The sequence below is a fragment of the Lepisosteus oculatus genome, chromosome 24 (genome assembly GCF_040954835.1).
Source record: "Lepisosteus oculatus isolate fLepOcu1 chromosome 24, fLepOcu1.hap2, whole genome shotgun sequence".
Classification (NCBI taxonomy): Eukaryota; Metazoa; Chordata; class Actinopteri; order Semionotiformes; family Lepisosteidae; genus Lepisosteus; species Lepisosteus oculatus.
In genome coordinates, this window is record NC_090719.1 from 14,700,406 (window position 1) to 14,724,719 (window position 24,314).

Below are 24,314 nucleotides of genomic sequence, written 5' to 3' on the forward strand. Positions count from 1 at the left end.
CAATACTCCTGTTTTTCTCAGCGAGGTGCATTATTATTATTAATAATAATAATAATGCTTACACTTATATAGCGCTTTTCTGGACACTCCATTCAAAGCGCTTTACAGGTAATGGGGATCCCCTCCACCCCCACCAGTGTGCAGCCCCTCCTGGAAGATGCCAGTTCATAGATGGGGATTATTAGGAGGCCATGACTGGTAAAGGCCAGGGGGATATTTTGGGCCAGGACGCCGGGGTTACGCCCCTACTCTTTTCGAGAAACGCCCTGGGATTTTTAATGACCACAGAGAGTCAGGACCTCGGTTTTGCGTCTCATCCGAAAGACGGATTGAGTTCAGTTCAGTGTTGTGAACTGATTCAGATGTGGTCCCTTTATTCACCGTGAGGCTGGGAGCTGCTGCTGCCTGCAGCCCTCGGGATCCGGGTTCGATTCTGCCCTGGGGCTCCTTCTGTGGGAAGCTTGCATGTGCTTCCCACTGTTGGCTCAGGTTTCCACCAGGTACTCTAGTTTTCTCCTACCTTCCAAAGACCATGAGGTCACCAAAACATATCTGAGGTGTCTAGAGTGCTTCTAACATCTGCAACACATCTGTCCTTTCTATTCTGAAAAAGGAGAGTCACTGATCTGGCCTCACGTGAAATGATGGTCAGTGTTTCACATCCCTGTCAGGCCATTTTGTGTGCTTGGTCCATAATTAAGCCTAAAGACTCATCAGGCCAGAACTTCTCCCATCTTCTGTAGTACGAAAGCAGGCTGCAGGGCAGCGCTCTCCTCTGCTGACAGGGGTCCCATCTTGGGTCATCCATCCATCTGTCTGCCTGCAGCTCCCGGCTGGCAGCCCACTGGAGCCCAGCAGTGTGAGCCTGGTCGGTACCTGGAGGGGAGACTCCTGGGAAAGCTGGGGCTGCTGCTGGAAGAAAGGTTAGTGGGACCAGTATGGGTCTGTGTGAGTCCTAATGCCCCAGTATAGTGATGGGGACACTATACTGTAAAAAGGAGCCGTCTCTCGGATGAGTCATAAGTCATCTTGACTCTCTGTGGTTATTGAAACTCCCGGGGCGTTTCTCGAAAAGAGTAGGGGTGTTACCCCGCTGTCCCGGCCAAATTTCCCCCGGCCTTTACCAGTCATGACCTCCTTATAAACCCCTTTAATCATCCTTTTCTAACTTGTGGACCACCGGCAGGTTTTGAAATAACAGTCATGGTAATTTTGTCTTCATCATCATATACAGTATATCAGCACAACATGGGAGTGCTTCTTATACCGGTCTGGCCTTTTGTTCGCCTAGATTGAATCATTTAATCTTTTTTTTTTGTAAACAGTTATCGCAACAAAATGCCTCTATTTCGCAAAGTGTGCAAGATCTGTTTGAAAAGCCACTGTGGTGTGATGAAAAAAACCCCCAACAACTTCAGAATAAAACTTCGGAAGCTGTGGAAAAAAAAAGATAACTTGAAAGAAGACGCCTCTATGACATTGGAAGACTTCTGCCTTTACTTGTCAGTACTTGATAAGGGTGGATGTAGTGAAAAATCCGGATGTGAGCCTTAATGACTGGATCAGTCGAAGCTAACAGTGCTTAGTTGTTGTTTTTTTTTTTACAGTTGCAGGCACAATGATCTATGTAGAAAAGCATTAAAAACCCCAGGTATTTATCGTGGGATTCAACACGTTCATCAAAATCGCGTACTTGGATTTCAATACAAAGGAGACGCCATCTGTTTTATGAAGCTTTCATGTGTGCGCACTCATCCATACGGGGGGGAGCACACTTCTGGAATCAGGGCAGGCAAGGCTTTTCTGTTGCTATTGTGGGGGGAAAGGGGACCCTGACTCTTGCACTGTACGAGCACCGTGCGTCTGCCTCCCGAGCGAGCCTCTGTCAAGACTGCAGCGACGACCTGCGAGGTTAAGCGAGCTATTTTCGTCCTGCGGCGGTCTGGGAGCCGGCGAGGGGTGGGCACAGGGCTCGGAGCGCACAGCCTCTCAAAAGGGCGTCGCCCCGGCCGGACGCACCAGACGTGCCCAGAGATTTCTAGCCGTGTAGCAAGAAGGCGATTTCTCTCCCAAAGATCCCGACGCTGACCGACAGCCCCACTGCATTTCAGGTAACGATGACGTCTTACGAAGGATTTGCGCGCATAGCACGGCTTTTGTTTCGTAAAAAAAAAAATCTTATTTGCAGCAAGAACCGTGCAATAATAAAAAACAACATGAAGTCCGCGATGGAACAGCAGCCTGATAGTCTTGTTGAGATACGAGTTATTGGTCGTTTTTTCGATACCCGTTTGGGGTTCAAGTCTCTTCCTGCCTTTGTTAAAGTCCAAGGCTAGCTCCACAGATTCAGGTTTTTTTTTTTAATCGGTGGCGAGTTTATTTCCATCAAGAGAAATCAGTACGCCTCGGCAAACGCCTACTTTGATCGGGACTGATGTTTTTATGAATAGCAATTAAGAAGTTTTATCTAATAGAGTTTTAAAGGCGGCGCTTTATGTTTTGTCCGTGGTTTAAAATGCTTCAAGTTTGCATCGTGTGGTATTTTCATAAAGGTATGGAACAATCTGTAGTGCAATTTGTTTCCAGCATCTGTGGTTGATTGATCTCCTCTTATCTAAACAGCTTTTTGAACCCACAGGGGACAAAAACCTGCAGGATCTACTGTTTTGAAAACAGGGCGCAAATATTCCCATATATGGGCCTTAACAAACTCGCATTAAACCGAAAGTAGGGGGGAAAAACCGTACCAGCAGTTGCAATCCGGAATATTCTTCAGGGTAAGAGTTGTTTGCATACGAGATGCGCTTCATTACTGTGTGGAAGTCGTAATATAAAGATCTGACACGCGTGCCGGTTTTGTAACTTCCCGAAAAAAATATAAACTGTAGATTTGAAGTTTATAAAACATTGTAACATTAATATAAACTGTTCATGTTGTAGTTTACCGCTCTAGCCGTTTACCTGTCTGTTGCCTTCAGCCAGATAAAGTGAACGAACCCCAGGTGGGGCAGGTTTGTACCCTTGAGCACGGCTTACGCACGCTGTACTGCGGGCGTTTTGTTCACAGCAAACCTGTTACTGGTTCCTTATCAAAGTCCATACAAAACTAAATTGAGTAGCACGCATTCTGACTTCTTGACCATGTGTTCACGGAACTGTGTTCTAGAAAACCTCGCTATTATGCGATACTTGGGTACTTAAGTGTAGAAAATGCATGATTAGTTCCAGCACCTGGTGGCGGATGAAGTACAGTTCTGGCACTTTCTTCCTGTACTTTGCATGGTTTTTGTCCTGTCCTAAAGCAGTGTATTAGCAGTGTGTATCTTTCTCAGGTCTGGTCATTTACGCCTTCTGAAGCTTTGTAGAATCCCCGAGTTACTAGGCCTGAGCCACCAGCCTAACGCTAAAAAACTTCTCCCTGTTTAAAGAGGCCAAGTGAGAAAAGCTGTGCATGAGTATACATCGATAATCTAAGAATCTAGAGCCAGCGTTGTGTTAATAAGTCAGATGAGTCAGGTTTTTTTTTTTAAATGCTCATAGATGCTATGTTTGAAACATACAACATATTTTCCATAGTGATTCGTTTGGTAACCATGGAAATGCACACACAAGCAAACACAGGCCACTTTTTGGACCGTAGTGTTTTGGCGATGGCAGGAAGTAACGGCATTAGTTACATTGATTTTCCCCCAAGTTAAAATAAGTTAGTGAGCTGTTGCACAGGAAAACACACAGCCTGAGTCATAAACCCTACAGAATGTTATGGCCTGAGTCCTCCAGCAGTTATTTTGGGATTCATACTTGATCACGAAGAATAGAAAAAAAGGAAATGCTTTTTTTTTTTTTTGCAGTTCAGCAGAGGCAGAAATCACATTGAGCGCCCTGTCAAACAGTACCTGAGCGAGGCGTGTGCTCAGAAAACTGATAACACTCTGACATAGCTGCTTCTACTCAGAGCTGTAAACCATTTCCTGGAGCAAGAGCAAACAGTTTTTGACACACCTCCTGCAGAAGTAAATGAGGAGGGAAACAAGCACATATTTCAGGTTCCATAAACTGTGCACATCGACAGTGTAGGCGGCACAAAAAGAACTGGAAAAACCCCATCGATGGGCACTGTGAACTTGGGAAGCTTCCTTATTGTACAGATGACAGGGGGAAACTGGGAGAGAGGTCGTACAAATAACTGTATAGCTAAAGTAGTTCAGGTGGGCAGCAGCAGCAGCATGCGTAGGCTGCAAAGGAACAAGTAAAGGTTTATTCCCGGCTGAAAAGAGAAGAACAACGTTTTGGCTGTTTTCTTCTCGTTTCAGTAGGGAATAAACCTTTACTTGTTCCTTTACTATATAGCTAAAATGTGTTTTTAGTATATGTAAGCTGTATAGTTATAAGAACAGTAAGTACATGTTAGCGATATAGTATTAACTATATATAGTTTCTAGACTCAAAACAGTCTTCTTTAGAAGAGTCTTTACTTCATTGGTTCTATTATTTACCCCTGTGCTCCTGCCACATTCAATACTCCCATCTACTGCCTCCTCTCACTGTGCACAACTTGTGTATTTTTTAATTGTTGTTGTTCTGTAAAGCACTTTGAGAAGCCACCTTTAAAGGCGCCATATACAATAATGTTTTTTATTATTATTATAACATATCGCGCATGATGAACGGAACACGGTAGGAGAGGTGTGATGTAAACTGTTGACAATGATCAGTGGTTGAGTGGATTCTTAAATACCCTGTAATGGAGGATATGTACTGTATAAGTGCAAATGTGGGTTTTTTGTATATCCAAGATGTCATGAATTCCACTCCCCCCCCCAGTGTGACTGGCTGTGGGTTGCTGTTTTCCTGCATGGCTGCCGCACGGATGTGCATTTTATCCTGGCAGATCTGTATATCCTAGCTACCCCTTTGAGGCTGGCACGAGGCCAGTCTGCCAAACTGGGTGTGTTTCTCCCAAAGACAGATGAAAACTGTCGCCTCTATGGTCAGCTGTGGGTGTAGCAGCTGTCAGCCTAGAGGAATGTCCCCAGCTAATCCCATCGTGCTTCAGCGTCTGTGTGGTGCTTTGATTCGATCAATGGGCTTGTGTGTGTCAGCCTTAAATCACCCCCCCCCAGCATTCCCAGCACCAGAAACGCACTGTTACCGTGTTTACTGTTTTTTGTAAAGTCCTGGCCTTTCTGTCTTTTGGCTGAGGTTGAATTGACTGAAATGTCGACGTTTGTTCTGCGAATCCCGTCGGATGAGGGACGTTCTTTTGACGCTTCCGAGTTGAGCCCGAGGTGTAAGTCTGCGAAACAGCCTGTTGGGCTGCAGGGCTCTGGACATCGCCCACGCGTTGCCGAGCGGAAAACTTTGTTCTGCCAAAACTGGAGGGGGAAAAAAAACAAGCTAGTGAAACAGGCCCTAGATCTGCGCGTACGCTCCTGCTGCTCATACCCCCATTTACTCTGTGCGCCTCGATGTCTGAGCTCTGAAACGACACACGGCACCTTGCGTGTGTACACAGGGACTGACGCCATTGACGGTTTTATGGATGAGAGTGTCTGCTTTCTGGAGATCTTAGAGATACCGCAGGCCTGAGCTTGGGCTTCTGTCAATATTCTGGGAACTGTGCTAGCTCTGGGTGGGGCCTGACATCTCTGGGTGCCACTTCCTTATTTTGTTTTATTTATCCAGTGTAATTGCAACACAACCTGGATGCGATCAATGTGATGCAAAGGATAATGACACCGTGCCTTTGTAGTAGTTAGGGTGATTTTTATGAAGAGCCTGGTGATGCTTCTTCTGTAATACTGGAATTCAGCTAGAGTTCTTGAAGGCTGTGGTGAGAATGCAGGAGGACCACACTGCTCATTCATTTTCACAGAACTCTTGCCTGAGCGATTTAAAAAAAAAAAAAAAGTAAGCTCGGAAGTAAATAAAGTAGTCAAAGTAATTCAGTATTAGGCTTTCTATAACTTAACTGTTAAATAGTTCAGTCATGGTTCCCAGCAGTAAACGATTCACGTGAGTCAGCTGTTGAATTGCATCGTCGTTGCAGGTTTCTGGTGGCTGAGGCGTGAACTTAAGATGTTAACGTCTTCGTCTTAGCAGTCATAGTGTGCGCTGGAAGAGAGGCCCGGCGAATGTGTAATCATACCAACTCAAGGCGAGTTTCAGGGGATCACCCGCGCCTGATCAGCTTCAGGACAGGCACGGTTGGAGATGCTGTCAGAATGTCAGTGGTCTGCATTGTCATAATGCACCACAATAGCTGAAAGGGTTTTAGCAAACAGGCAGAGAGTCTGGAGTCCTGTGTATGTCGTAGTAATGAAATGTTTAAGTGGAGAGGCTGAGTCACTAATGAGAGATCCTGCTGTCTCTCTTCCGCACAGACTGTAGATCAAAGCGTGAAGCCCAGACTGGTTAAGTGTCTGGTGAGCAGTTTCGCTCCTCATCCTGTGCAGTATGGGATTGCAGCTGTGTGTGGAGGCTGGCTTGCAGGAACCTGGTTTGAGGAGGTTTTCTGTGCGCCTTACGTTATGCTCTGAAAGATGTCGCATTTGCAGGCATTATTTTTTTGTGGGGCTCGAGACGTGTGGTAAATGGATCTGAAACAAATCTATAATTGTGGATTAAAATATGTATTCCCTGCCTCTGTGTCCCTGTCCTTCTAAAGAACCATTTTCAGTTTTGTTCGTCTTCCTTTCTCTTGCTGCTGGTTCTGTCAGCAGTGTGTAAACCCCTTGTATGATAAAGTATCTTATCCATCGACAGTTAGCTTTCTATTCAAGTGTTTTTCAGATCCCCGACTCAGGGTACACAACTCCAGATCTTTCCAGTTAAAATTTGACCTTCCTGAGCTCAGAGTCATACCATGACTACTACTCTGTACAAACAGTAATTTGGATAGAAGTAACTATAAGGTAGGCAGATGGGGAAGAAATGCCTGTGAGCTTCATGAAACCTCTTATAACTTTGCATAAAAGAAATGGAGGCAAATCATCGGGTAGCTTTCTTTAAAATAAAGGTGAATATGTAAATTTTTTTAGCATTTACTTCTAAAAACATCGAAATTGCCTGTAGTGTCTTTGTGGCTGAAACTCTGCACTGTGCACTTAGCCCTGTTCAGGCACCTCCAGCTAGGCAGATCTTAATTTTGAGTTGAAGATGTGTCTTCCTGGTTTTCAGGAAACGTGGATTAGAAAAATGTGCACAACTTCAGTTAAATGCCGAATATCTGTATTATTTAGACAAAGGCTTATATGTTTTGAAAGCACTCTTCTTCACCATTCCTAGTTAATGCCAAATCTAAAGGACAGGGCTTGGAAAAGTTGTAGATCAGTGTAATCAATGCTGTAGTTATTCTCCCATGATTAAAAGCTACAGATCACATAATAAGTATGACCAAATTTAGCTTCTTCTAAACTTAACTTGCTAAGTGATAAACGCCTTTGCTTTTAGTGATTTTTTTTTTGTCTTCTATCATCTCTATCTCTGCCTCCCAGACCAGAAATAAACTCCATAGTTACTCAGATCTCTCCTATTTCTGTATTAAAATGCATACATATGCAATATCTTTTCCATGGAACTTCTATCCCCAGGGAAAAAGGTGGTTCCTGGGTATCAATGTTTTTTATAATTGGTAAAAGAACAGCATAGTGAACTTTCAGCCCTAAATGTATCCCTGTATTTGACACTAGCTTAAATCCTTCTAAGCTAACAGTGTCTTTTTACATTTGAGCTTTAAACATTGCCTGAGGTGTCGGAGAAGAAGCAGTATATTCCCTGCATGGTTTAAAGGTTTGGTGCAATGAACAGTTTCGTCTTTTAAATAGTAGGTGTGCCTTAGGTGGAGCTTTGCTGGCTGCATGTGAACGCGGCTGTGAGAAACCTGCTTTTATGAACCAGTTCAGTCAGAATACCTGGGGGGATTCACTTGTCTGCTCTCTAAAAAGGCGCATCCTTGAGCATGTACAGTGTCTTAGAGCACGGAGAAAAAGCAAGAAAACTCGTTTAAGCAAGGGCAGGAAAGCCCAAGGATCTCAAACCCTGGTTTCCTTAAAGAAACAGCTGGATCAGCTTCAACAGCTGGGTAGCTTGTTCCAGACACCTACAACCCTTTGAGTAAAGAAGTGAGCGAAGGGGTTTCAGTTGTCTTTGAGGATTTGGAATGCTTGTCAGTTCCCCTTGCATGCCTTTCTGTTCAAGATGACAGATTCCTTCAGCCCTTTCAGAGTAGGGTTTTCCTTTGAGCCCTGGGATGTATCTGCTTGCTCTTTTGTGGGGAGTTTCCGGAGCAGCAGTATCTTTTCCTAGACCCACAAGAAAAGGGTGGCCAAAGCTATGCAGTATCCAAAATGAGACCTTTCTTGTGTGTCATAGATTTAATTCTATGCTTTTAACTACATATCATAACATTTTGTTTGCCTTTTTAACGGCTTCCCTACATTGTCCAAAATAGATGTAAATAGTCTCCCATTGTGACTGTTTTCATTGTCGGAGCCATGTGGCCCATCTCAGTAACCCAAATTAGGATCCAGGATTTGTTTCTTGATTCCACTTTTTTGCAGACCTGCCTGCATCGATTCAAATAGGAGAACCAGGTCTTTCTCTGTTTGTGTGGAGGGCAGGGGAAGAGGGATCGTGTTTTGGAAACCAGTAAGGCTGAGTCATTCGCTGGGAGATTACTGTGCATGGCTCGTTTTGAGCTGCGCTCTCTCATTTTCCTCTACCGATGAGCTGTATAGGCCTCACCCTTGCAGGGGTCAGGTGACTGGCTATTTATACAGCAGCCTGTGGGATGGGGGGATCTGTCTGTGCTGACGTCTGGCTGAGTCAGGGGACAGCAGAAGGGACCGTTCCCTTTAGAACTGCAAACTGTTGGCTTTCTAAGTAGAAAATGTTGTTTTTAACAAACAGCCACTTTCTAATGCCATTCAGTGGAAAGAAGATTGAACTGTACATGTCTTCTGTGCCACAGGGATGTGGGTGAAGGCAACACTTGAGCAGACTGGTTCTTTGGACAGAAAGTAGAACTGTTGCACCAGAATGGTCTTGATCAGTACTGATCAACGATCAGTAAGCTGGCGGACCAGTTCTAGGCTGTGTCTGTGAAAAGGTCTGAGTGTTCGCTGAGTGGCTGTCTGTTTCTTCTGAACTTCTCGATCGCTGCAAGAGATGTGTTTTTTTGAGAGCAGGTGATTTTCTCTCTGCAGAGACTTTACAAGTGGTCCTGCACTGTGCTTGTTGCATGCTGTAATATAAAGGCTTACTATTACAAATGCACACCTGCGGGGTATTGATCACATCTGTACTATTTAAGAATTACTGTAAAAGGTTATGTTGGGGGGGGGTCAGTGTTATTTTCTTCTGGGATGTAGGTGTTGTCCATTTTTATTTGCTTTAACTCATCACTTTTCTTAGTATCCCTGAAAACCGAGATCCACTCTCCTTAGAGAATTCAGGCAATGGCTAAGGAATGCTGCCAGCTTATAGACTATGGTGTAAATGTAACCCTCCCGCATGGAAGACAGTCCTTCACAGTAGCAGTATCTCAGGTTACAGGTGTGGTGCAATGTAGTTAGTCATTGAGGGAGTTTTTGTGAATATTAATCCACTTACATTATAACTGAGGCATGTCCTCACTACACTCATTCCATTCCCTATAAAGATTAATATATGCAATTTGTATTATTATCCGATAATGATAGTTATTGTAGTAAATAGATGAAACATTGCATTGATATCTGAAAATCATGAGTGTGTTTGCATGTGCAAATGACCCCCAACAGAACAGAAGCCTGCCTGCCTACCTGCTTGTCTGAGGTCCTGCGCAGTGCAGTCGGTGGTGGTGATGAAGAGCAAGCTCTGGGCGAGCTAGCATGTTTATTTTCAGACTATTTTGTGAAGTACCTCCGTACTGCAGAACAGACCTATTCCACTGTTCCCTTCCAGTCTCTGTCATTACACTATTTAAACACCTGTCCCTCTCAGCAGTGCTCTGCAGACTCCAGACCAAATCGGTAACTTCAAATGTGCCGCAGTTCTCTTTCCGTACTATTGGAGATGTTAAGGTGAACTTTGATACCGTGTCCAAAAAATCTTTAAACGTGCAGAAACTGAGAATTTTGTAGACGCGCCACAAGTGAGATCGCAATCATCCAGCGGAAAATAAATTCGGCAGCTTCTGCATTATAGACTGCCGCAGCATTTCAATTTTAAACGGGGTACACAAGAAATTAAGATTTGTGGACTAGTTAAAATGGGCTCCTATTATTGTTCTGTTTCCAAAACCAATTTCCACATTAATTATGTAACGAGCTGGTACGCTAGAGTCGTCCCTTTGGCTATATGAGATTGCAGGAACTTGAAGTGTTCTAGTGAATATTGGCCCCGACACCCGAGCAGGGGTTTCTGGGAGCAGCCCTGCAGTTAAAAACATGGCAGCTTCCGACTGGCAGCTGAGAAATGCATTTACCCCAAAGGTGTATTGACTCCCACAGCCCATATGGTGTCAGTAAATTCTAAATTAACGTGTTCTGTAGTTAATTGTACATGTGTTGGTTAAAAATGTGTCCTCCTTAGTTCTACACGAAGTCCACTGTTGTGTGTTTTTCTTGCGCTGTGGATTCTAAGGTAAGTTAGTGGTCTGGATCAGCCTGACATCTATACCAGCGAACTGCTGTAAATAAAACCCCACTGAAAGGAGAGGGAGCCGGTGAGCGGAGCTGACGGCGGTCTGTGATTCCCGACAGGATGGTGTATCACCCGGAGTTCGAGCGGGCCGGGCAGGAGGCGGGCCTGCAGGTGTGGAGGATCGAGAAGATGGACCTGGTGCCGGTGCCGGCGAACCTGTACGGGGATTTCTACACCGGCGACGCGTACGTCGTCCTCAACACCATCAAGCAGCGCTCCGGCCAGCTGCAGTACGACCTGCACTTCTGGCTCGGTGAGGCAGCACTGCAGAGGCCCTGGGTACCAGACCGGTCGTTGTGTCTCGGTAGCAAAATTAAATTAATTGATGCTCTCCCAAAATTTGACCAATTTCGAGTGAAAGGCAAAAGCGTGAACTTGGCGAGTCGCCATGTTGTCGTCAACGCGCGTTCGAGTTCCCACGAGCTGGCGACGTGATGCGGCCCTTCCTGCTCACTAGTCCCTACAACGACTGACGTAATGTGATGGACGAGCGAATAAATACAGGTTGTGCAGCAGACATTTCACCGCAGAAACGTTCCAACGTGATCTGCATGCAGAGTTAAAAATCAGTATCTGTAGGGAAAACATCACTGGGTTCTGGAAAGAGTGTTGAAACATCGCAGGCGAGTGTCGGCAGCATTCCTGAGAGGCTGCAGCAAATATTCATGCAGCTCCTCTCTGCTGCAGATGTGTAATTATCTCAGTCCACGTGATGGCTATTGCAATGGAACAGTTTGTGGTAGGATGTCGAAGTTCTGTGTAAAATCGGACCGAGGTGGAGCACACCTGACTATGGTTGAGCAGATAAGAGGCACGTAACCTACCCTGACCAGCTCTCGTTCTTGAGAGTGTCGGTCAAGAACAAGACGTCTGTCTGGGCTGGCCCTCGGGGTGTTGACCTTTGCTGAGTCCCGCGTCTCGCCGCACTGTTCCAGGGGACTTCTGCACGCAGGACGAGAGCGGGGCGGCGGCCATCTTCACGGTGCAGATGGACGACTACCTGGGCGGCAAACCCATCCAGTACCGGGAGGTGCAGGGGTTCGAGTCCCGCGCCTTCCTGGGGTACTTCAAATCCGGCATTAAATACATGGTGAGGAACTGAGCCCTCTGAATGTGCCGCCGTGGGGTTTCTGTCCGTTTTCTCACCACTTGATCCAGGACAGGGCCGCGGGGGGGCCGGAGCCTCTCCCGGCAAGCAGTGGGCATGAGGCAGGATGCACACGGACACGCACACTAACACACACACACACGCACCAGGGCCAGTTTTCCCAGCAGTCAGTTAACCTACCAGTAGGCCTCTGGGCTATGGGAGGAAACCAGAGCCCCCAGAGTGGCCGGCAAGCCAGCTCGGTCATCGGTTTCTCGCCTGTGGTTCGAGTCGGTACAATCGAGGTGGCGTCGGATTTGAAATTCCGAGTGCTGATGAATTTCGGGAAACGGCAGAGCGCATGCCGGTGGACCAATCTTGCTCTCTTTTTGTCCCGTTCCAGAAAGGGGGCGTGGCTTCGGGGTTCAGGCACGTGGTGACCAATGAGGTCAACGTCCACCGCCTGCTGCAGGTGAAGGGTCGCCGTGTCATCAGGGCGACGGAAGTACCGGTCAGCTGGGACAGCTTCAACCAGGGAGACTGCTTCATCCTGGACCTGGGCAGTGTAAGGAGCCAGCGACGGCTACTGTTCTGTGGGGGGGGAGATGACGTGTGTACAGCTGGAGCCCGCAATCCAGAGCAGGGCAGGGCTTCTCTTGCCGCTGGCTGGACTGACGAGTCCTCCCTCTCTCCCTGCTCTAGGAGGTCTACCAGTGGTGTGGCTCCAACAGCAACAAATTCGAGAAGCTGAAGGCCACCCAGGTGGCCAAGGGTATCCGTGACAACGAGCGCAGCGGGCGTGCCCAGGTCTACGTGTGCAATGAGGGCGCGGAGCGCGAGAAGATGCTGGAGGTGAGGCGCGGCGATGCGCAGGCTGGGAGTTCTCCTCCTGGAGTTTGATCTGGGGTGGCTTTCTTCAGTGAACACCTCAAACGGTTCGGTATTGATTACTGGATCGAAGGAAAAGCCCCAAAGCCGATTATTGTGACCAGGGACAGGTCAAACGCGAGGGGTGGAACGCGGTCTGTAGATGACGAGCCTTCATCACTGTAGCACTGGCGGCCGGAGAAGAGGGGGGACAAGATGAAGTCTTGTTTTGTCCTCTCTCAGGTTCTGGGACCGAAGCCGGATCTGCCCGAAGGAGGTGCTGACGACCTCAAAGCCGATGCATCCAACAGGAAGATGGCGAAGCTGTACAAGGTGAGAGTGAAGACAGCCACCGACACGGGCAGAACGCCCCGCCTTCTTAAGATGGACGTCCTGCTACTGACAGGAGAGCCACCTCAGTCGCTGTGCTCCCTAGCTGGTTAACCCCATGTCCAACAATAAAGCCAGCTGGTCTGCTGAAACATCAGGCTATAGCAAAACATCAGCTTTATAGTTACATATATTTGCCCCTTTTTTAACAAGAATAAGGTGAAATTTCCCTATTTAAATGCCTTATAGTGGGACAACAGATTGGCCTAAGCCCTGTGTTGTTGTGTAAATATTTCTAGAGATGTTTACTCTGGTAATTGATTGCAATTAAGAAAAGCCATTTTCTCCACATCGCCTGAGAGGCAGAAGCTTCCCCTACCCCCAAATTAAAATCCCGGCATGTGGGGAACCCTGCTCTTGCCCGGCGCTGAAGGGTGTCTCCCCCCGCAGGTGTCCAACGCCAGTGGGAGTATGGCCGTCGCCCTCGTGGCCGCCGAGAACCCCTTCTCCCAGACCTCCCTGGAGTCCGGGGACTGCTTCATCCTGGACCACGGCTCCGACGGCAAGATCTTCGTCTGGAAAGGTCAGTCCGGGCCGGAGAGAGGGGAAGCGGGCTTCGGCAAGAACGAACCGTGTCTGAACCAGCTCTAGTTACTGCTGATGCGTTCATGGTTGTTTGTTTTTTTTTTAAAGATTTTGTGAGAATTCAGTTTCAGGTTTCATCTCCTTCAAAGTACCCCTTCTAATGAGAAACCAGAGGGAATCGAATGTTTGCTTGCCAGTTTGTGTTTTTCTGCCCGAATGCATTTGCAGTCTGGAGAAGGACGTGGACATGTTGACGCGTCCCCATGAGAGATTCTTGCCAGGCTCAGATGTTCGGGTCTCCCTGTGGGAACCAGAACCTTACAGCTCTTTCAGGGAATGGGTCCTGACCATCTCTCTGGTGGGAAGACCTGTCCGCGGCTGGGAATGACTTAAGACCCTTTCCCGATAGGTAAGGATGCCAACACAGAGGAGAGGAAGGCAGCCCTGAAGACGGCCGATGAGTTCATTAAGAAGATGGGCTATCCCAAGCACACCCAGGTCAGTCCGGCTGTGAACGGCTGCCTCCCACGGGGGCTCTTCTGCGGAACTGCGTTGTTCGAAACCCTTCGATTCCTGTCAGCCGCCCCCACTGGTTCGTTCAGTAAAAATCTCAAACTGAAGCCGGGACTCAGCTTCCTGAGGAGACCTCCAACGTATCTCTCTCTGGTCACGCTGTGCGTCTCGGCCGAACGGTTGTTCTGTGCGAAATGTTGAGCGTGTTTCTTGTATCCTCGGATCGCTGTTCTTTTCTCTCGCCTTGCACTGCTGCAAACTGAGTCCCGTTCCCTCCCCCCGTGTGCGCACGTCAGGTTCAGATCCTGCCCGAGATGGGGGAGACGCCTCTGTTCAAGCAGTTCTTCAAGAACTGGCGGGACCTGTACCAGACGGAGGGCCTGGGCGTGGCCTACGTGGCCAACAGCATCGCCAAGATCGAGAAGGTGCCGTTCGACGCCTCCACGCTGCACGACTCGCCGGCCATGGCGGCTCAGCACGGGATGGTGGACAACGGCTCGGGCGAGAAACAGGTGAGGCGCGGGCAGCACGCAGGACACCGATTTCCTGTTGTCTGCTTGTGTGTATGTGTGTGTGTGTTTAAGTTGGCATGGTGACGGGGATTAGCACACCCCCGTTTTATCAAACGTATCCGCTTCCGTCCGCAGATCTGGAGGATCGAGGGCTCCGACAAGGTGCCGGTGGACCCCTCCACCTACGGGCAGTTCTACGGAGGAGACAGCTACATCATCCTGTACAACTACAACCACGGCGGCCGGCAGGGACACATCATCTACATGTGGTGAGGCGTCGCTCCTCTCCTTCAAGATCTCTCTCTCCAGGCGTGGCTGGTGTTTGCAGAACGCCATAGACTACAACATCTGTAATCTATGTATCAGTGCATCGCCTACTTTATCCCATGGATGACGAAGCAGGCAGGTGACACGGTCCCGCAGTGTTTAGCGTTGCTGCCTCGCAATGTCCGCCCACAGCAGCGACCCATTTTCCTCCAGTGTCCCCCATCCCGGTACAGGCCCGGCCCGGCCCGACCGGGTGTCTGCGACCTGACCGGCTCGCTGCCGCACCGTGGTAGTGCAGCAACCCGCAGCTCCTCCTCCTGGAGGAAACCGTTTCCAGAAAACTTTGGGGAACCCACATGGCCAGCAGCGGGGGGGGGGGAGCGAAGTGGGGAATATTGAAACCCCGGCTCAGGAAGTGTGCGTCTTCCGCAGGCAAGGGTCCGACTCCTCCCAGGACGAGATCGGCGCCTCGGCCATTCTGGCGGCCCAGCTGGATGAAGCGCTGGGAGGGGGTCCCGTCCAGGCAAGTAGACAAGCAGGAAGAGATGGGGGGAGGGCGTGGTTGTCTTCTACCAGGGTGGGCTTCGGTTCCATGGACCATTCAGGGGTTCGGCTAGGATCTGCAGGGTCCTGTGCTGGAAAAACAGAACTTCCACACGGAAGTCTGCTCTGCGGAGGGGTCCGATTTCGTTAAGTTGTTTCCTCCCCTCCCTGCTTCTTTCATCCCGTGCTTTTCTGTCCTTGCAGGTCAAAGGCGCTCGTATCACTACCCAGGTATTTCTCTGTTGCCTGTTCCAGGGGCTGCGTGGCTTTATAAAGAGTCCGGGGCAGAGATCTCGCTCACTCGCTCGTTCTTTTCTTTCCCGTTTCCCGTCTCCCGTTTCCTCGGCCCTGTGCTTTCCGAGCCCTGCTGTCAGGCGTGTTCTCCGGCAGCGCCCGAGCGTGCCCTGGCATCGGTTTGCCAACTCACGAGAGAGTGGGCCCGTGTTTTTCCAAGAGTCCAGGGCGAGCGTTCGATCGGTGCCGCCGTGCGGATTCATTCCAGACCCCGAGCGGCGAAGGTCCGCTTGCATGGGATTGTTTTGGATCGCGGGGGAAGCCCGGCAGAGCTGTCCAAAAGGACTGGCGGCCCTCCTGCGGGTCCTGCGCTGCTGAGATCGTCCCACCAACGCCCCGCTCGTGGGCAGCGCTGCTTAGGTTTAGGGACAGTTGAAGATGACTATCAGCAGGACAGAAATAGTGTAACCCTTTGTCTTCCTTTCAACCGAGTCGCCAGTTTAGAGCATTCAGGGACTGTTGGCATCAGCTCTCCGCCTGACTGCAGGAGTGCTTTCAGTGCTGTCAGATCATGGCAGGGGTGAGAGCAAGCAGAGGGCTGCCTTCCTCTGTGTAGAGACTGTACAGAGAGAAACCTTGAGTCTCCTGCCTCTAGCTCTGTGTTTATACATTCCTCTGTGACTCACAGTGGATTGCAGGGCGTGTCTGTTGGGAGAACAGCTGAGAGATCAAAGCCAGTGCTGGGATTGTTTCCTGGTGCCCACTGCAGGGACCTCTCAGCACTAGCCTGGCTGAAGTACAGCTGGTCTTGAGTTTTCTCCCTGCTCTCACGTCCTTATAGGAGAGACTGTGCCTGTTCCCTCTTTTTCCTCTTGCTGTCTTCAGTGCCCTTTATAAAGCTCGTGCTCAGACCCCTGGATCTGTCTGTCCCTGGAAGTGTTCTACACACACTGCACACAAATTTGTGTCTGAGCGGTTCGCACACTGCATGACTCTCGGTGCAGCTCACAGCTCAGTGCGACTAACCCAGCACAGTGGACACCGCAAGGAAAACCCAACTGCATCCAGATGGAGATCTCCAGGTGTCCAGCTGTGTAAAATCTGACCCCTCCCACAGATGCACTAGTAAGCCTCAGGATTGTCTCTGAAACGAGGAGTGTGATCACAGGAGGGACAATATCAGGTGCAGAAATATGCTCTGGTACAGTGCTGCAGAAAGCAGGTTTAGCACAGATTAAATACTAATATACATGTTTGCATGCAATGCATTTGTTTTTAATATATATAGATACTTTCTCCTATTTAATAGTGCTTGCCAAAAGGTCTTATAGATCTACTGAGTGCTCAGCAGAATTGGCTTGCATGCTAAGAGTTTAACGTCATCCGCACTGTCCAGTTCTGTGGGCTTCATGGGTCATTTTGTTCCCCTACAGAGATGTACACTGGAAGTAGCAAGAGATTAGGGCTCAAGGATCTATAGCTACAGTACATTAACACATTAAAATGGACAGCAACAAAAAAGCCAGCCAGCCGGATTTAGAAAGAGAGGAATCAGCTCTTTTTTAAAGCCGTTTGCTGATGAGACATTCCTGTATCAACTGGCAGGATATCCCAGAGCAACAGAAGGGTTTGTCTCTAGACCAGCTCAACATAATCTCTGCTCACTTTCCACGTAACTGGGGCGCCACAGCCACCTAGTGGCTGGTGTTGGGTAGTTTTTTTTACATACCACGTCTATAAAAGCAGTGCAGCAGACAGGAGAGCCACTCGGAGCAAAGGATTTTTTTGTACAGGGATATTCTGTACGCTAGTATCCTGCTTTTATAGAATCCCTACAAATGCTTCAGTAACTTGTTATTCAAGCCTTTAGCTGGCTGATCAACAGACAGGGAGCTGAGAAAGGATCAATCTAGTGCTTGCATTTAAACTTCAATCACAAACTTCACTGGTTAGGAAGAATGCACTCTGAATCTTTAAATCCAGAACACGCCGTTTGTTCATTGCCAGTGTGTTTTTAAGGTTGGAGGATTATTTTTTTTTGTCCTGCCCCCAATGATAGTTGAATGAATTGAATCAGTTTGCCATTTTGATGCTCACGCCAGCATGAGGAAGGTGTGCTGTCTGCCTTTTCTCACCAAGTCTGTTATGTTTTTTTTTTTATGTTTTTGAGTGCTGGGATGGGAGTGTTTGGATCGACTGTGTCTGGATCAACTGTGTCGCCCCCCCCCCAAATTCAGACTATTCCGGCAGTTTCTGTGGGGGTAGCCCCCTACACCCCACCAAAACCGCAGCCTGATGCTTAGGGAATCCTAGCTGGCCAGCGGACTAGTCCAGACCCTTTTCCGTACATAATACTTTCTGCATTACGCAAGAAATTAGTCTTTCTTACAAACAGAAGAGTGGCTACATAGTGTTACAGCACATCTAGCATGTTGCTGTGATGGTGAAATCACTGCCTCACAAAGATGCTCAAAGACCAGCAGTGCTGCTTCGCTGTTCTGGTGATCGGTGATAAGACGGAGATGGGTGATCAATATAGGCCTTTGATTGAATCGATACAAGTTCCACTGCTAGAGCAGTGACCTCATTTCAGGATATATCCCACAGGACAGTGGCCAGCCTGTACGTTTCTCCCCTGTGTGAGAACACGAGACAGGTTAATGATCAGAACAGGAAATTGAGCCCATCAGTTCTTGTCACTGCCTTACAGTCTTAGGATCCTCCGCTCAAGACACCTGGACACATAAAACCCAGTGTTGTGGATACAGGGTCCGAAGTCATTCTACAGAAGCTGCTAGCTGGGAGTTGAAGGATCCCAGCAGTTTGTGCTATTGGTGTGAACAAACGTCCCAGTAATGTCCACGTATTCAGCCTGTTAATGATTAGAACAGCAAATTGAGCCTGTCGGTTCTTGTCATTGTCTTAATCTCCTGAGATTCACAACACCTAGACACCAGCTGGCAAAGGGCAGAGACCTAGCAGCTCCTGGGGCCGAGGAGCCCTTTTCCTTAAGTCTCGGCCCCCCATGTTGTGCTCCTTACCTCACCTCCGGTCATCTGCCCGTCTGCCTCTCTGCGCTGCAGGTGCGGGTCGTCCAGGGCAAGGAGCCGGCGCACCTCATTAGCCTTTTCGGGGGACAGCCCATGGTGGTGTACAAGGGGGGCACGTCCCGCGAGGGGGGGCAGACGGCGCCTGCCGAGACGCGGCTCTTCCAGGTGCGCTCCAGCTCGGCAGGGTGCACCCGGGCTGTGGAGGTGAGTCCGATTTCGTTCCATCTTGCATCGTTTAATCAGGTCTGCAATGACGGGGCCGGCGCTCTGTGATCGTCTCTGCGGCCTGGAAGCCAGGAACTCTGCTTGGCCGGGACTGCGGACTGTAACGGCTCAGGCCGGTACAGAGGTCTAGATTGGGTTTTGAATGTCTGCTGCATCCTAGCACTAGACAGGACCACCAGGGCTTGAGAGGACTACAGCGCGGTCTCTCGTTCTAGGTTGACACCACAGCCTCCAACCTCAACTCCAACGATGCCTTTGTCCTGGTGACCCCCGGTGCCTCCTTCCTGTGGGTCGGACAGGGGGCCAGCAGCACAGAGAAGACGGGAGCCCAGCAGCTGTGTGGAATTCTGGGAGTGTCCGCCTCTGAGCTGGCGGAGGGCGGAGAGACTGGTAAGACTGGAGACCTGGGCTGCTCTCGACTAACCCTACTCCTTCCTCCACTAAATCTTCATCCTTCACCAGTCCTGGGGAGGGCTGTGGCTCAGCAGAAAGCCCTCGTTTCTAGTTAGACGCCAAGGGCACAAGGCAGGACTGCACACAATGTAGAGACGCCATTTATTTAGAAAACGGATAAACCCCACGAAACACTGACAGAACATGCAACCGAATGTCTACATCCCTGATTTTGCTCTTAAATTGGCCTCTGTTTTTCTCGAAACTGCAAGCAGTACCCTTGAGCAAGGCATCCTCATTCTCTCCTCTCCTCATTCATTTTATTGATATTCAATAAAATGTCAAGTTCTGTAAAAAGGTAGAGATGTAAGATGTCAACCAGATAAATAAGAATAATATCCCTCTTAATTTCCTCCCAATTCGGAATTGCCAGTTGGGAGTAAACTTGGTAGGAAACGGAAAATGAAGGCGTGTGAAAAGAGCCCAGAGTCAACACTGACCTGTTTACTTGGCCGCCGTTTTAAAACCAGAGGGATTTTAAAGTACAAAGAAAAATATGTAGTATAAGCTTGCAGTGTTAACCTCTTTAGGTTAAGTCTTTATAATGGGAGGAGGCCTGAAAGGAATCCGAAGCTGGCTCTGTTGCAGTAAGGACACCACAGACATGATGGTGCATTAAAACTCACCCCTCAGCACGGGGCAGAACAAGGCCAGCTTTAAGCCTGATCCTGTAGGAATGTCTCCTGGGATAATGGGAGACCCCTGCTGCTTCCGGTGGTCAGAAGACTGCGGCTGAGGAGCGCAGGGAGACTCCTGGTAGACGCTGTGCACCCCCTCACCCTCCTCCTCTTCTCTCCCCACCCCCCGGGGGCGCAGATGACTTCTGGGGGGCTCTCGGAGGGAAGGCGGACTACCGCACCTCTGCTAGGCTCAAGGACAAGATGGAGGCTCACCCACCTCGACTCTTCGCCTGCTCCAACAAGACCGGGCGCTTCATCGTGAGTCTTCCCCCGCCTCGCGGTTCTTATCGCGCCGTTCGAGAACGTGTCGCCACGAGGGAGACCCCGAGATTGTTCGCTTTCATGAATCTAGAGCAGTCTCCTGGCTTATTCCCTTTCTGAAAGCAAATAGAGCAACTCCTAGCAAGTCCCATTTCACCCGAAGTGCACCGTGCTGCAGACCCACCAGGGCGCCTTTTGATGAGCACTTTCCAACAGGAGAAGGAGCGCGTGTTCCAGTTGATCATCTGTGAGACTGGTTAGCTGGTGAAACAGTTTGAATTTCGAAATTGTGTTGCGAAATTAAGGGGATGCACTATTGAAACCACATTTGACATTTTCTTAAAACCCTTTCTGGGTTATTGATAGTTATTTTCCATTACTACCGTCCAAGAGGCTAACACTTAAAGGGGTCTCCTATGTTTTTTTTGTTGTCATAGGAAAGATCATTTTATGCTATATTTTAAAGGTAACTTCTGCAGTAAAAAGTAAATGGAGGAACATATGATTCATGCTTTTTACAGAACAGCCTTTAGTCTGGTTTTTCTCTTAAATGCCGTATAACTCCACTGCATTTTCTAATTCCGTTACAAGAAATTCTATTTTTTTCTAGTGCCTCAAAAGTTAGAAACATACATCATGGGTAAGAATCTCTAGACTTATGTCTGAATGAAACACCCTCAGTACTGTGTAAGAAATAGTATTTGTTAAAAACTGAAGAGTGGTTACAAAGTGTTGTGGCACAGGAAGGGTAGTGCATAGATTGTGAAATCACTGCCTCACAAGCATGTTGAAAGACAAGCAGTGCTGCTTCACTGTTCTGGGAGAGGGCCTGATTGGTGAGAGGACATTATTCATCTCTCGGGTGAAGACTTCGATGGTTGATCAGTATAGGCCTTTTTGAATGAATCAATACAAATTTCATTGTTAGAGCAGTGACCTCATTTCAGGATATATCCCACAGGACAGCGGCCAGCCTGTGTTTCTCCCCTGTGTGAGAACACGAGACAAGTTAATGATCAGAACAGGAAATTGAGCCCATCAGTTCTTGTCACTGCCTTACCGTCTTAGGATCCTCCAGTCAAGACACTTAAACCCCAGTGTTGTGAATATAAGGTCCGAAGTCATTCTACAAAAGCAGCAAGTTTAGATTTGAAAGATCCTTGCAGTTTCTACTATTGGTGCGAACAAATTTCCAGTTACATCCATTCTCCCTGAACTTAACTTCAACTCTCCCTAAGTCTTGGCTCTCTCTTAAGTTTCTTTTTCCGTAGAGTGACAGACTGTTTGTGACTAGTCAGTCATGCACCTACGCTACAAGAAGGGATCATTTTTATGCAAGTGGAAGAAGTGCTCAAAGCTAGTTCCTTTAAAAGACTGCTTTTTGACTCCACAGAAGGTTCATAACAGCAAACTCATGATTGCTCTGGTGTGTCGGTTCCGAACACCCACAGGTCAACCTGGTATGGATCAGCGGTGACGTACCAGAGCTCCCACAGTCACAGGGGGTCACTGGTCCCAGTACAGTTAATGGGCGCGATCACTTGGTGCCCCACCACAAACCTGAAATCTATCAACATATCTCGACTGATAGAAGTCCCCCCCAAAAAATCCCAGTGCAGGCGAAGTGTCCGAAGCTGTAGTGAGGTCTGCAACAACCCAGCCCACACACACTGAGGCAACAGCGAAGGGCGGTGGGCTGGGATGCCAAGTAAATGTTCCGTGTTTGTGCGTGTCTGCTGTCCCCAGATCGAGGAGGTGCCAGGGGAGATGACGCAGGAAGACCTGGCCACTGACGATGTTATGATTCTGGACACCTGGGACCAGGTAACAAACCGGACTCCGGTTTTTGTAAGCGCATTCCAGGGAGCTCAAAAAAAAAAAAGGACCCGATATAGAATGAGGCGAGCTCGATTTATCTGATCAGCGCTGTGACGTGAACGAGACTCGGGCGGCGTTTTCCCCAGTGATCCGAGTCAGGATGATAACTTCCTGGCTGTGCTGAAGACAGCGCAGCTAGGGAAAACTGAAGCTAAAATCGGGGCTTGCTGGTGCCACAGTTCTAAAGGGGCTGTGGAGTACTGCAGCACCTGTGCATTGCTCTGCGAATGTGCGCTGTTTAACTGTTCTGCTTCCTCTTGAAGGTCTTTGTGTGGATTGGGGACGAAGCCCAGGAAGAAGAGAAGACGGAGGCGATGGCTTCAGGTGATGGGATATCTGTAGCAGTTGTTGTTGTTGTTTAATGACATTTTTCCCCCCATCCTGCCTCGTATTGGTTATTTAATAATAACAATAATTCCTTATACTTATATAGCGCCTTTCTGGACACTCCACTCAAAGCGTTTTACAGGTAATGGGGATCCCCTGCAGCCCCACCTGGGTGATGCACCAGTACGCTCCCCACACACCAGCTCTCAGTGGGGAGGAGAGCAGAGTGATGGAGCCAGTTCAGAGATGTGGGTTATGAGGCCATGACTGGTAAAGACCAGGGGGAAATTTGGCCAGGACACTGGGGTTAACATCCCTACTCTTTTCGAGAAATGCCCTGGTAGTTTTAATGACCACAGCGAGTCAGTTTTACGTATTATTCGAAGGACGGCACCTTTTTAGGGTATATTGTCCCCGTCACTATACTGGGGCATTAGGGCCCACGCAGACCGCTGGCCCCACTAACACCTCTTCCAGCAGCAGCGTCAGTTTTCCCAGGAGGTGTCCTGTCCAGGTACTGACCAGGCTCACACCTGCTGGGCTTCAGTTGGCTGCCAGCTGGGAGCTGCTGGCTGACCCTTGTATGGCAAATTAAGCACATTAAAAGGGATTTAAATGGGTGATGAGAGCAGCAGTACGTTTAGCAGTTTCCTGAGGATCTGGGACAGTGGCCTTCAGGAGGACGACGGTACGGAAGGCTCAGGCTCGCTCACTCCTTGTCCCTCTCTCGCCAGCTGCCCGCTACATCGAGACCGACCCTGCCAACCGGGACCCTCGCACGCCCATCGTGAAGATCAAACAAGGGTTCGAGCCCCCCACCTTCACGGGCTGGTTCCTGGGCTGGAGTCACGACTACTGGAGCACCGACCCCTTGGAGCGTGCCATGGCTGACCTGCAGGTGTGACCTCTGACCTCTGACCCCCACCCAGACCAATCAGAGAGCTGCCTTATCCTGGAGCTGCAGTCAAACTTTCCCGCCTCCACTCTACAGTCTCCACCCACTGCCCCCCCACCCGCCATGCCTTTAGACAGGACTGTGTTTAGGTTGCTTTTCATTTAGCTGAGAGTCCAAAATGACCCCTCCGCCTTTTTGTAGCCAGGGTTAAAAAATACATCTGTTTGCTGTAGAAACTGACTGAAAGAGAAAGACTGCGTGACTATCAGGATACACATTGCAAAGGGTGACCATTTATCTTCGTTGTAAAGGCTGTATGAATAACTCAAGAGAATAGTTTTGAGTCTCTTTTGCGGTTTAAGAGTACAAAATACATAGGAAAAGTCATAACTGTCTCCCAGATTAAGGGCTAAAATTGACTGTTATCCTGAAATGAGATGAGTGAGGATTAACCAAATCTACCGCATAATACACAAGCACTTAATCCTGCTGGTCCCTGATGGGTACTTTGTACCAATGTAAATCTTACAGCAGGTTTTTGGAAAGGCCATAATGTCGTCAGATTCAAAGCAGAAAGGAAAACTGTTCTTGCAGAGCCAGAGGACAGACGGTGGAGAGCGCCTGTTTTGTCACGACAAACAGGCTGGACTCCTCTTGTATGCTCCCTGTGTCCGACAGGCACTGGACTCGTTCAGCTGTGCATTAGTTATAGGGCCAGCTCTTTGCACATACAATCCTCCTATGTGATGTACTTATCCGCGCTTTCTTTATAAACTGATTAAAATTTTGAAAACCTGAATGCTTTGGTCTGCTTAATCCTCTCGAATCGTTCTGAACATTTTTATTTCAGTTCCACTTGAAAAATCAGAAGTGCAGTTTCACAACCTTTTTGTTCTTTTGTTCTCCTGTCACTTGGTGGTA

The 24,314-nt window shown here is 48.6% G+C and overlaps 1 protein-coding gene across 2 annotated transcripts; it reads left to right on the forward strand.

Moving 5' to 3' along the window:
* The first annotated feature begins 1,597 nt into the window (after nt 1-1,597).
* On the forward strand, nt 1,598-24,192 carry LOC102685566 (gelsolin). Of its 2 annotated transcripts, XM_015367041.2 has the most exons (18): nt 1,598-2,111; nt 10,746-10,939; nt 11,622-11,776; nt 12,177-12,338; nt 12,476-12,625; nt 12,884-12,973; nt 13,421-13,553; nt 13,965-14,053; nt 14,365-14,580; nt 14,716-14,849; nt 15,280-15,370; nt 15,595-15,621; nt 18,708-18,878; nt 19,115-19,289; nt 20,169-20,290; nt 22,040-22,117; nt 22,435-22,495; nt 23,233-24,192. In XM_015367041.2, exons 2-18 carry the CDS (start codon nt 10,747-10,749, stop codon nt 23,400-23,402), a joined length of 2,217 nt encoding a protein of 738 aa, XP_015222527.1. In that variant the 5' UTR covers nt 1,598-2,111; nt 10,746; the 3' UTR covers nt 23,403-24,192. The 2 variants fall into 2 exon arrangements, with proteins under 2 accessions (XP_015222527.1, XP_006640775.1); XM_006640712.3 differs by lacking the exon at nt 15,595-15,621 and having other exon boundaries at nt 1,601-2,111.
* The last annotated feature ends 122 nt before the right edge of the window (nt 24,193-24,314 follow it).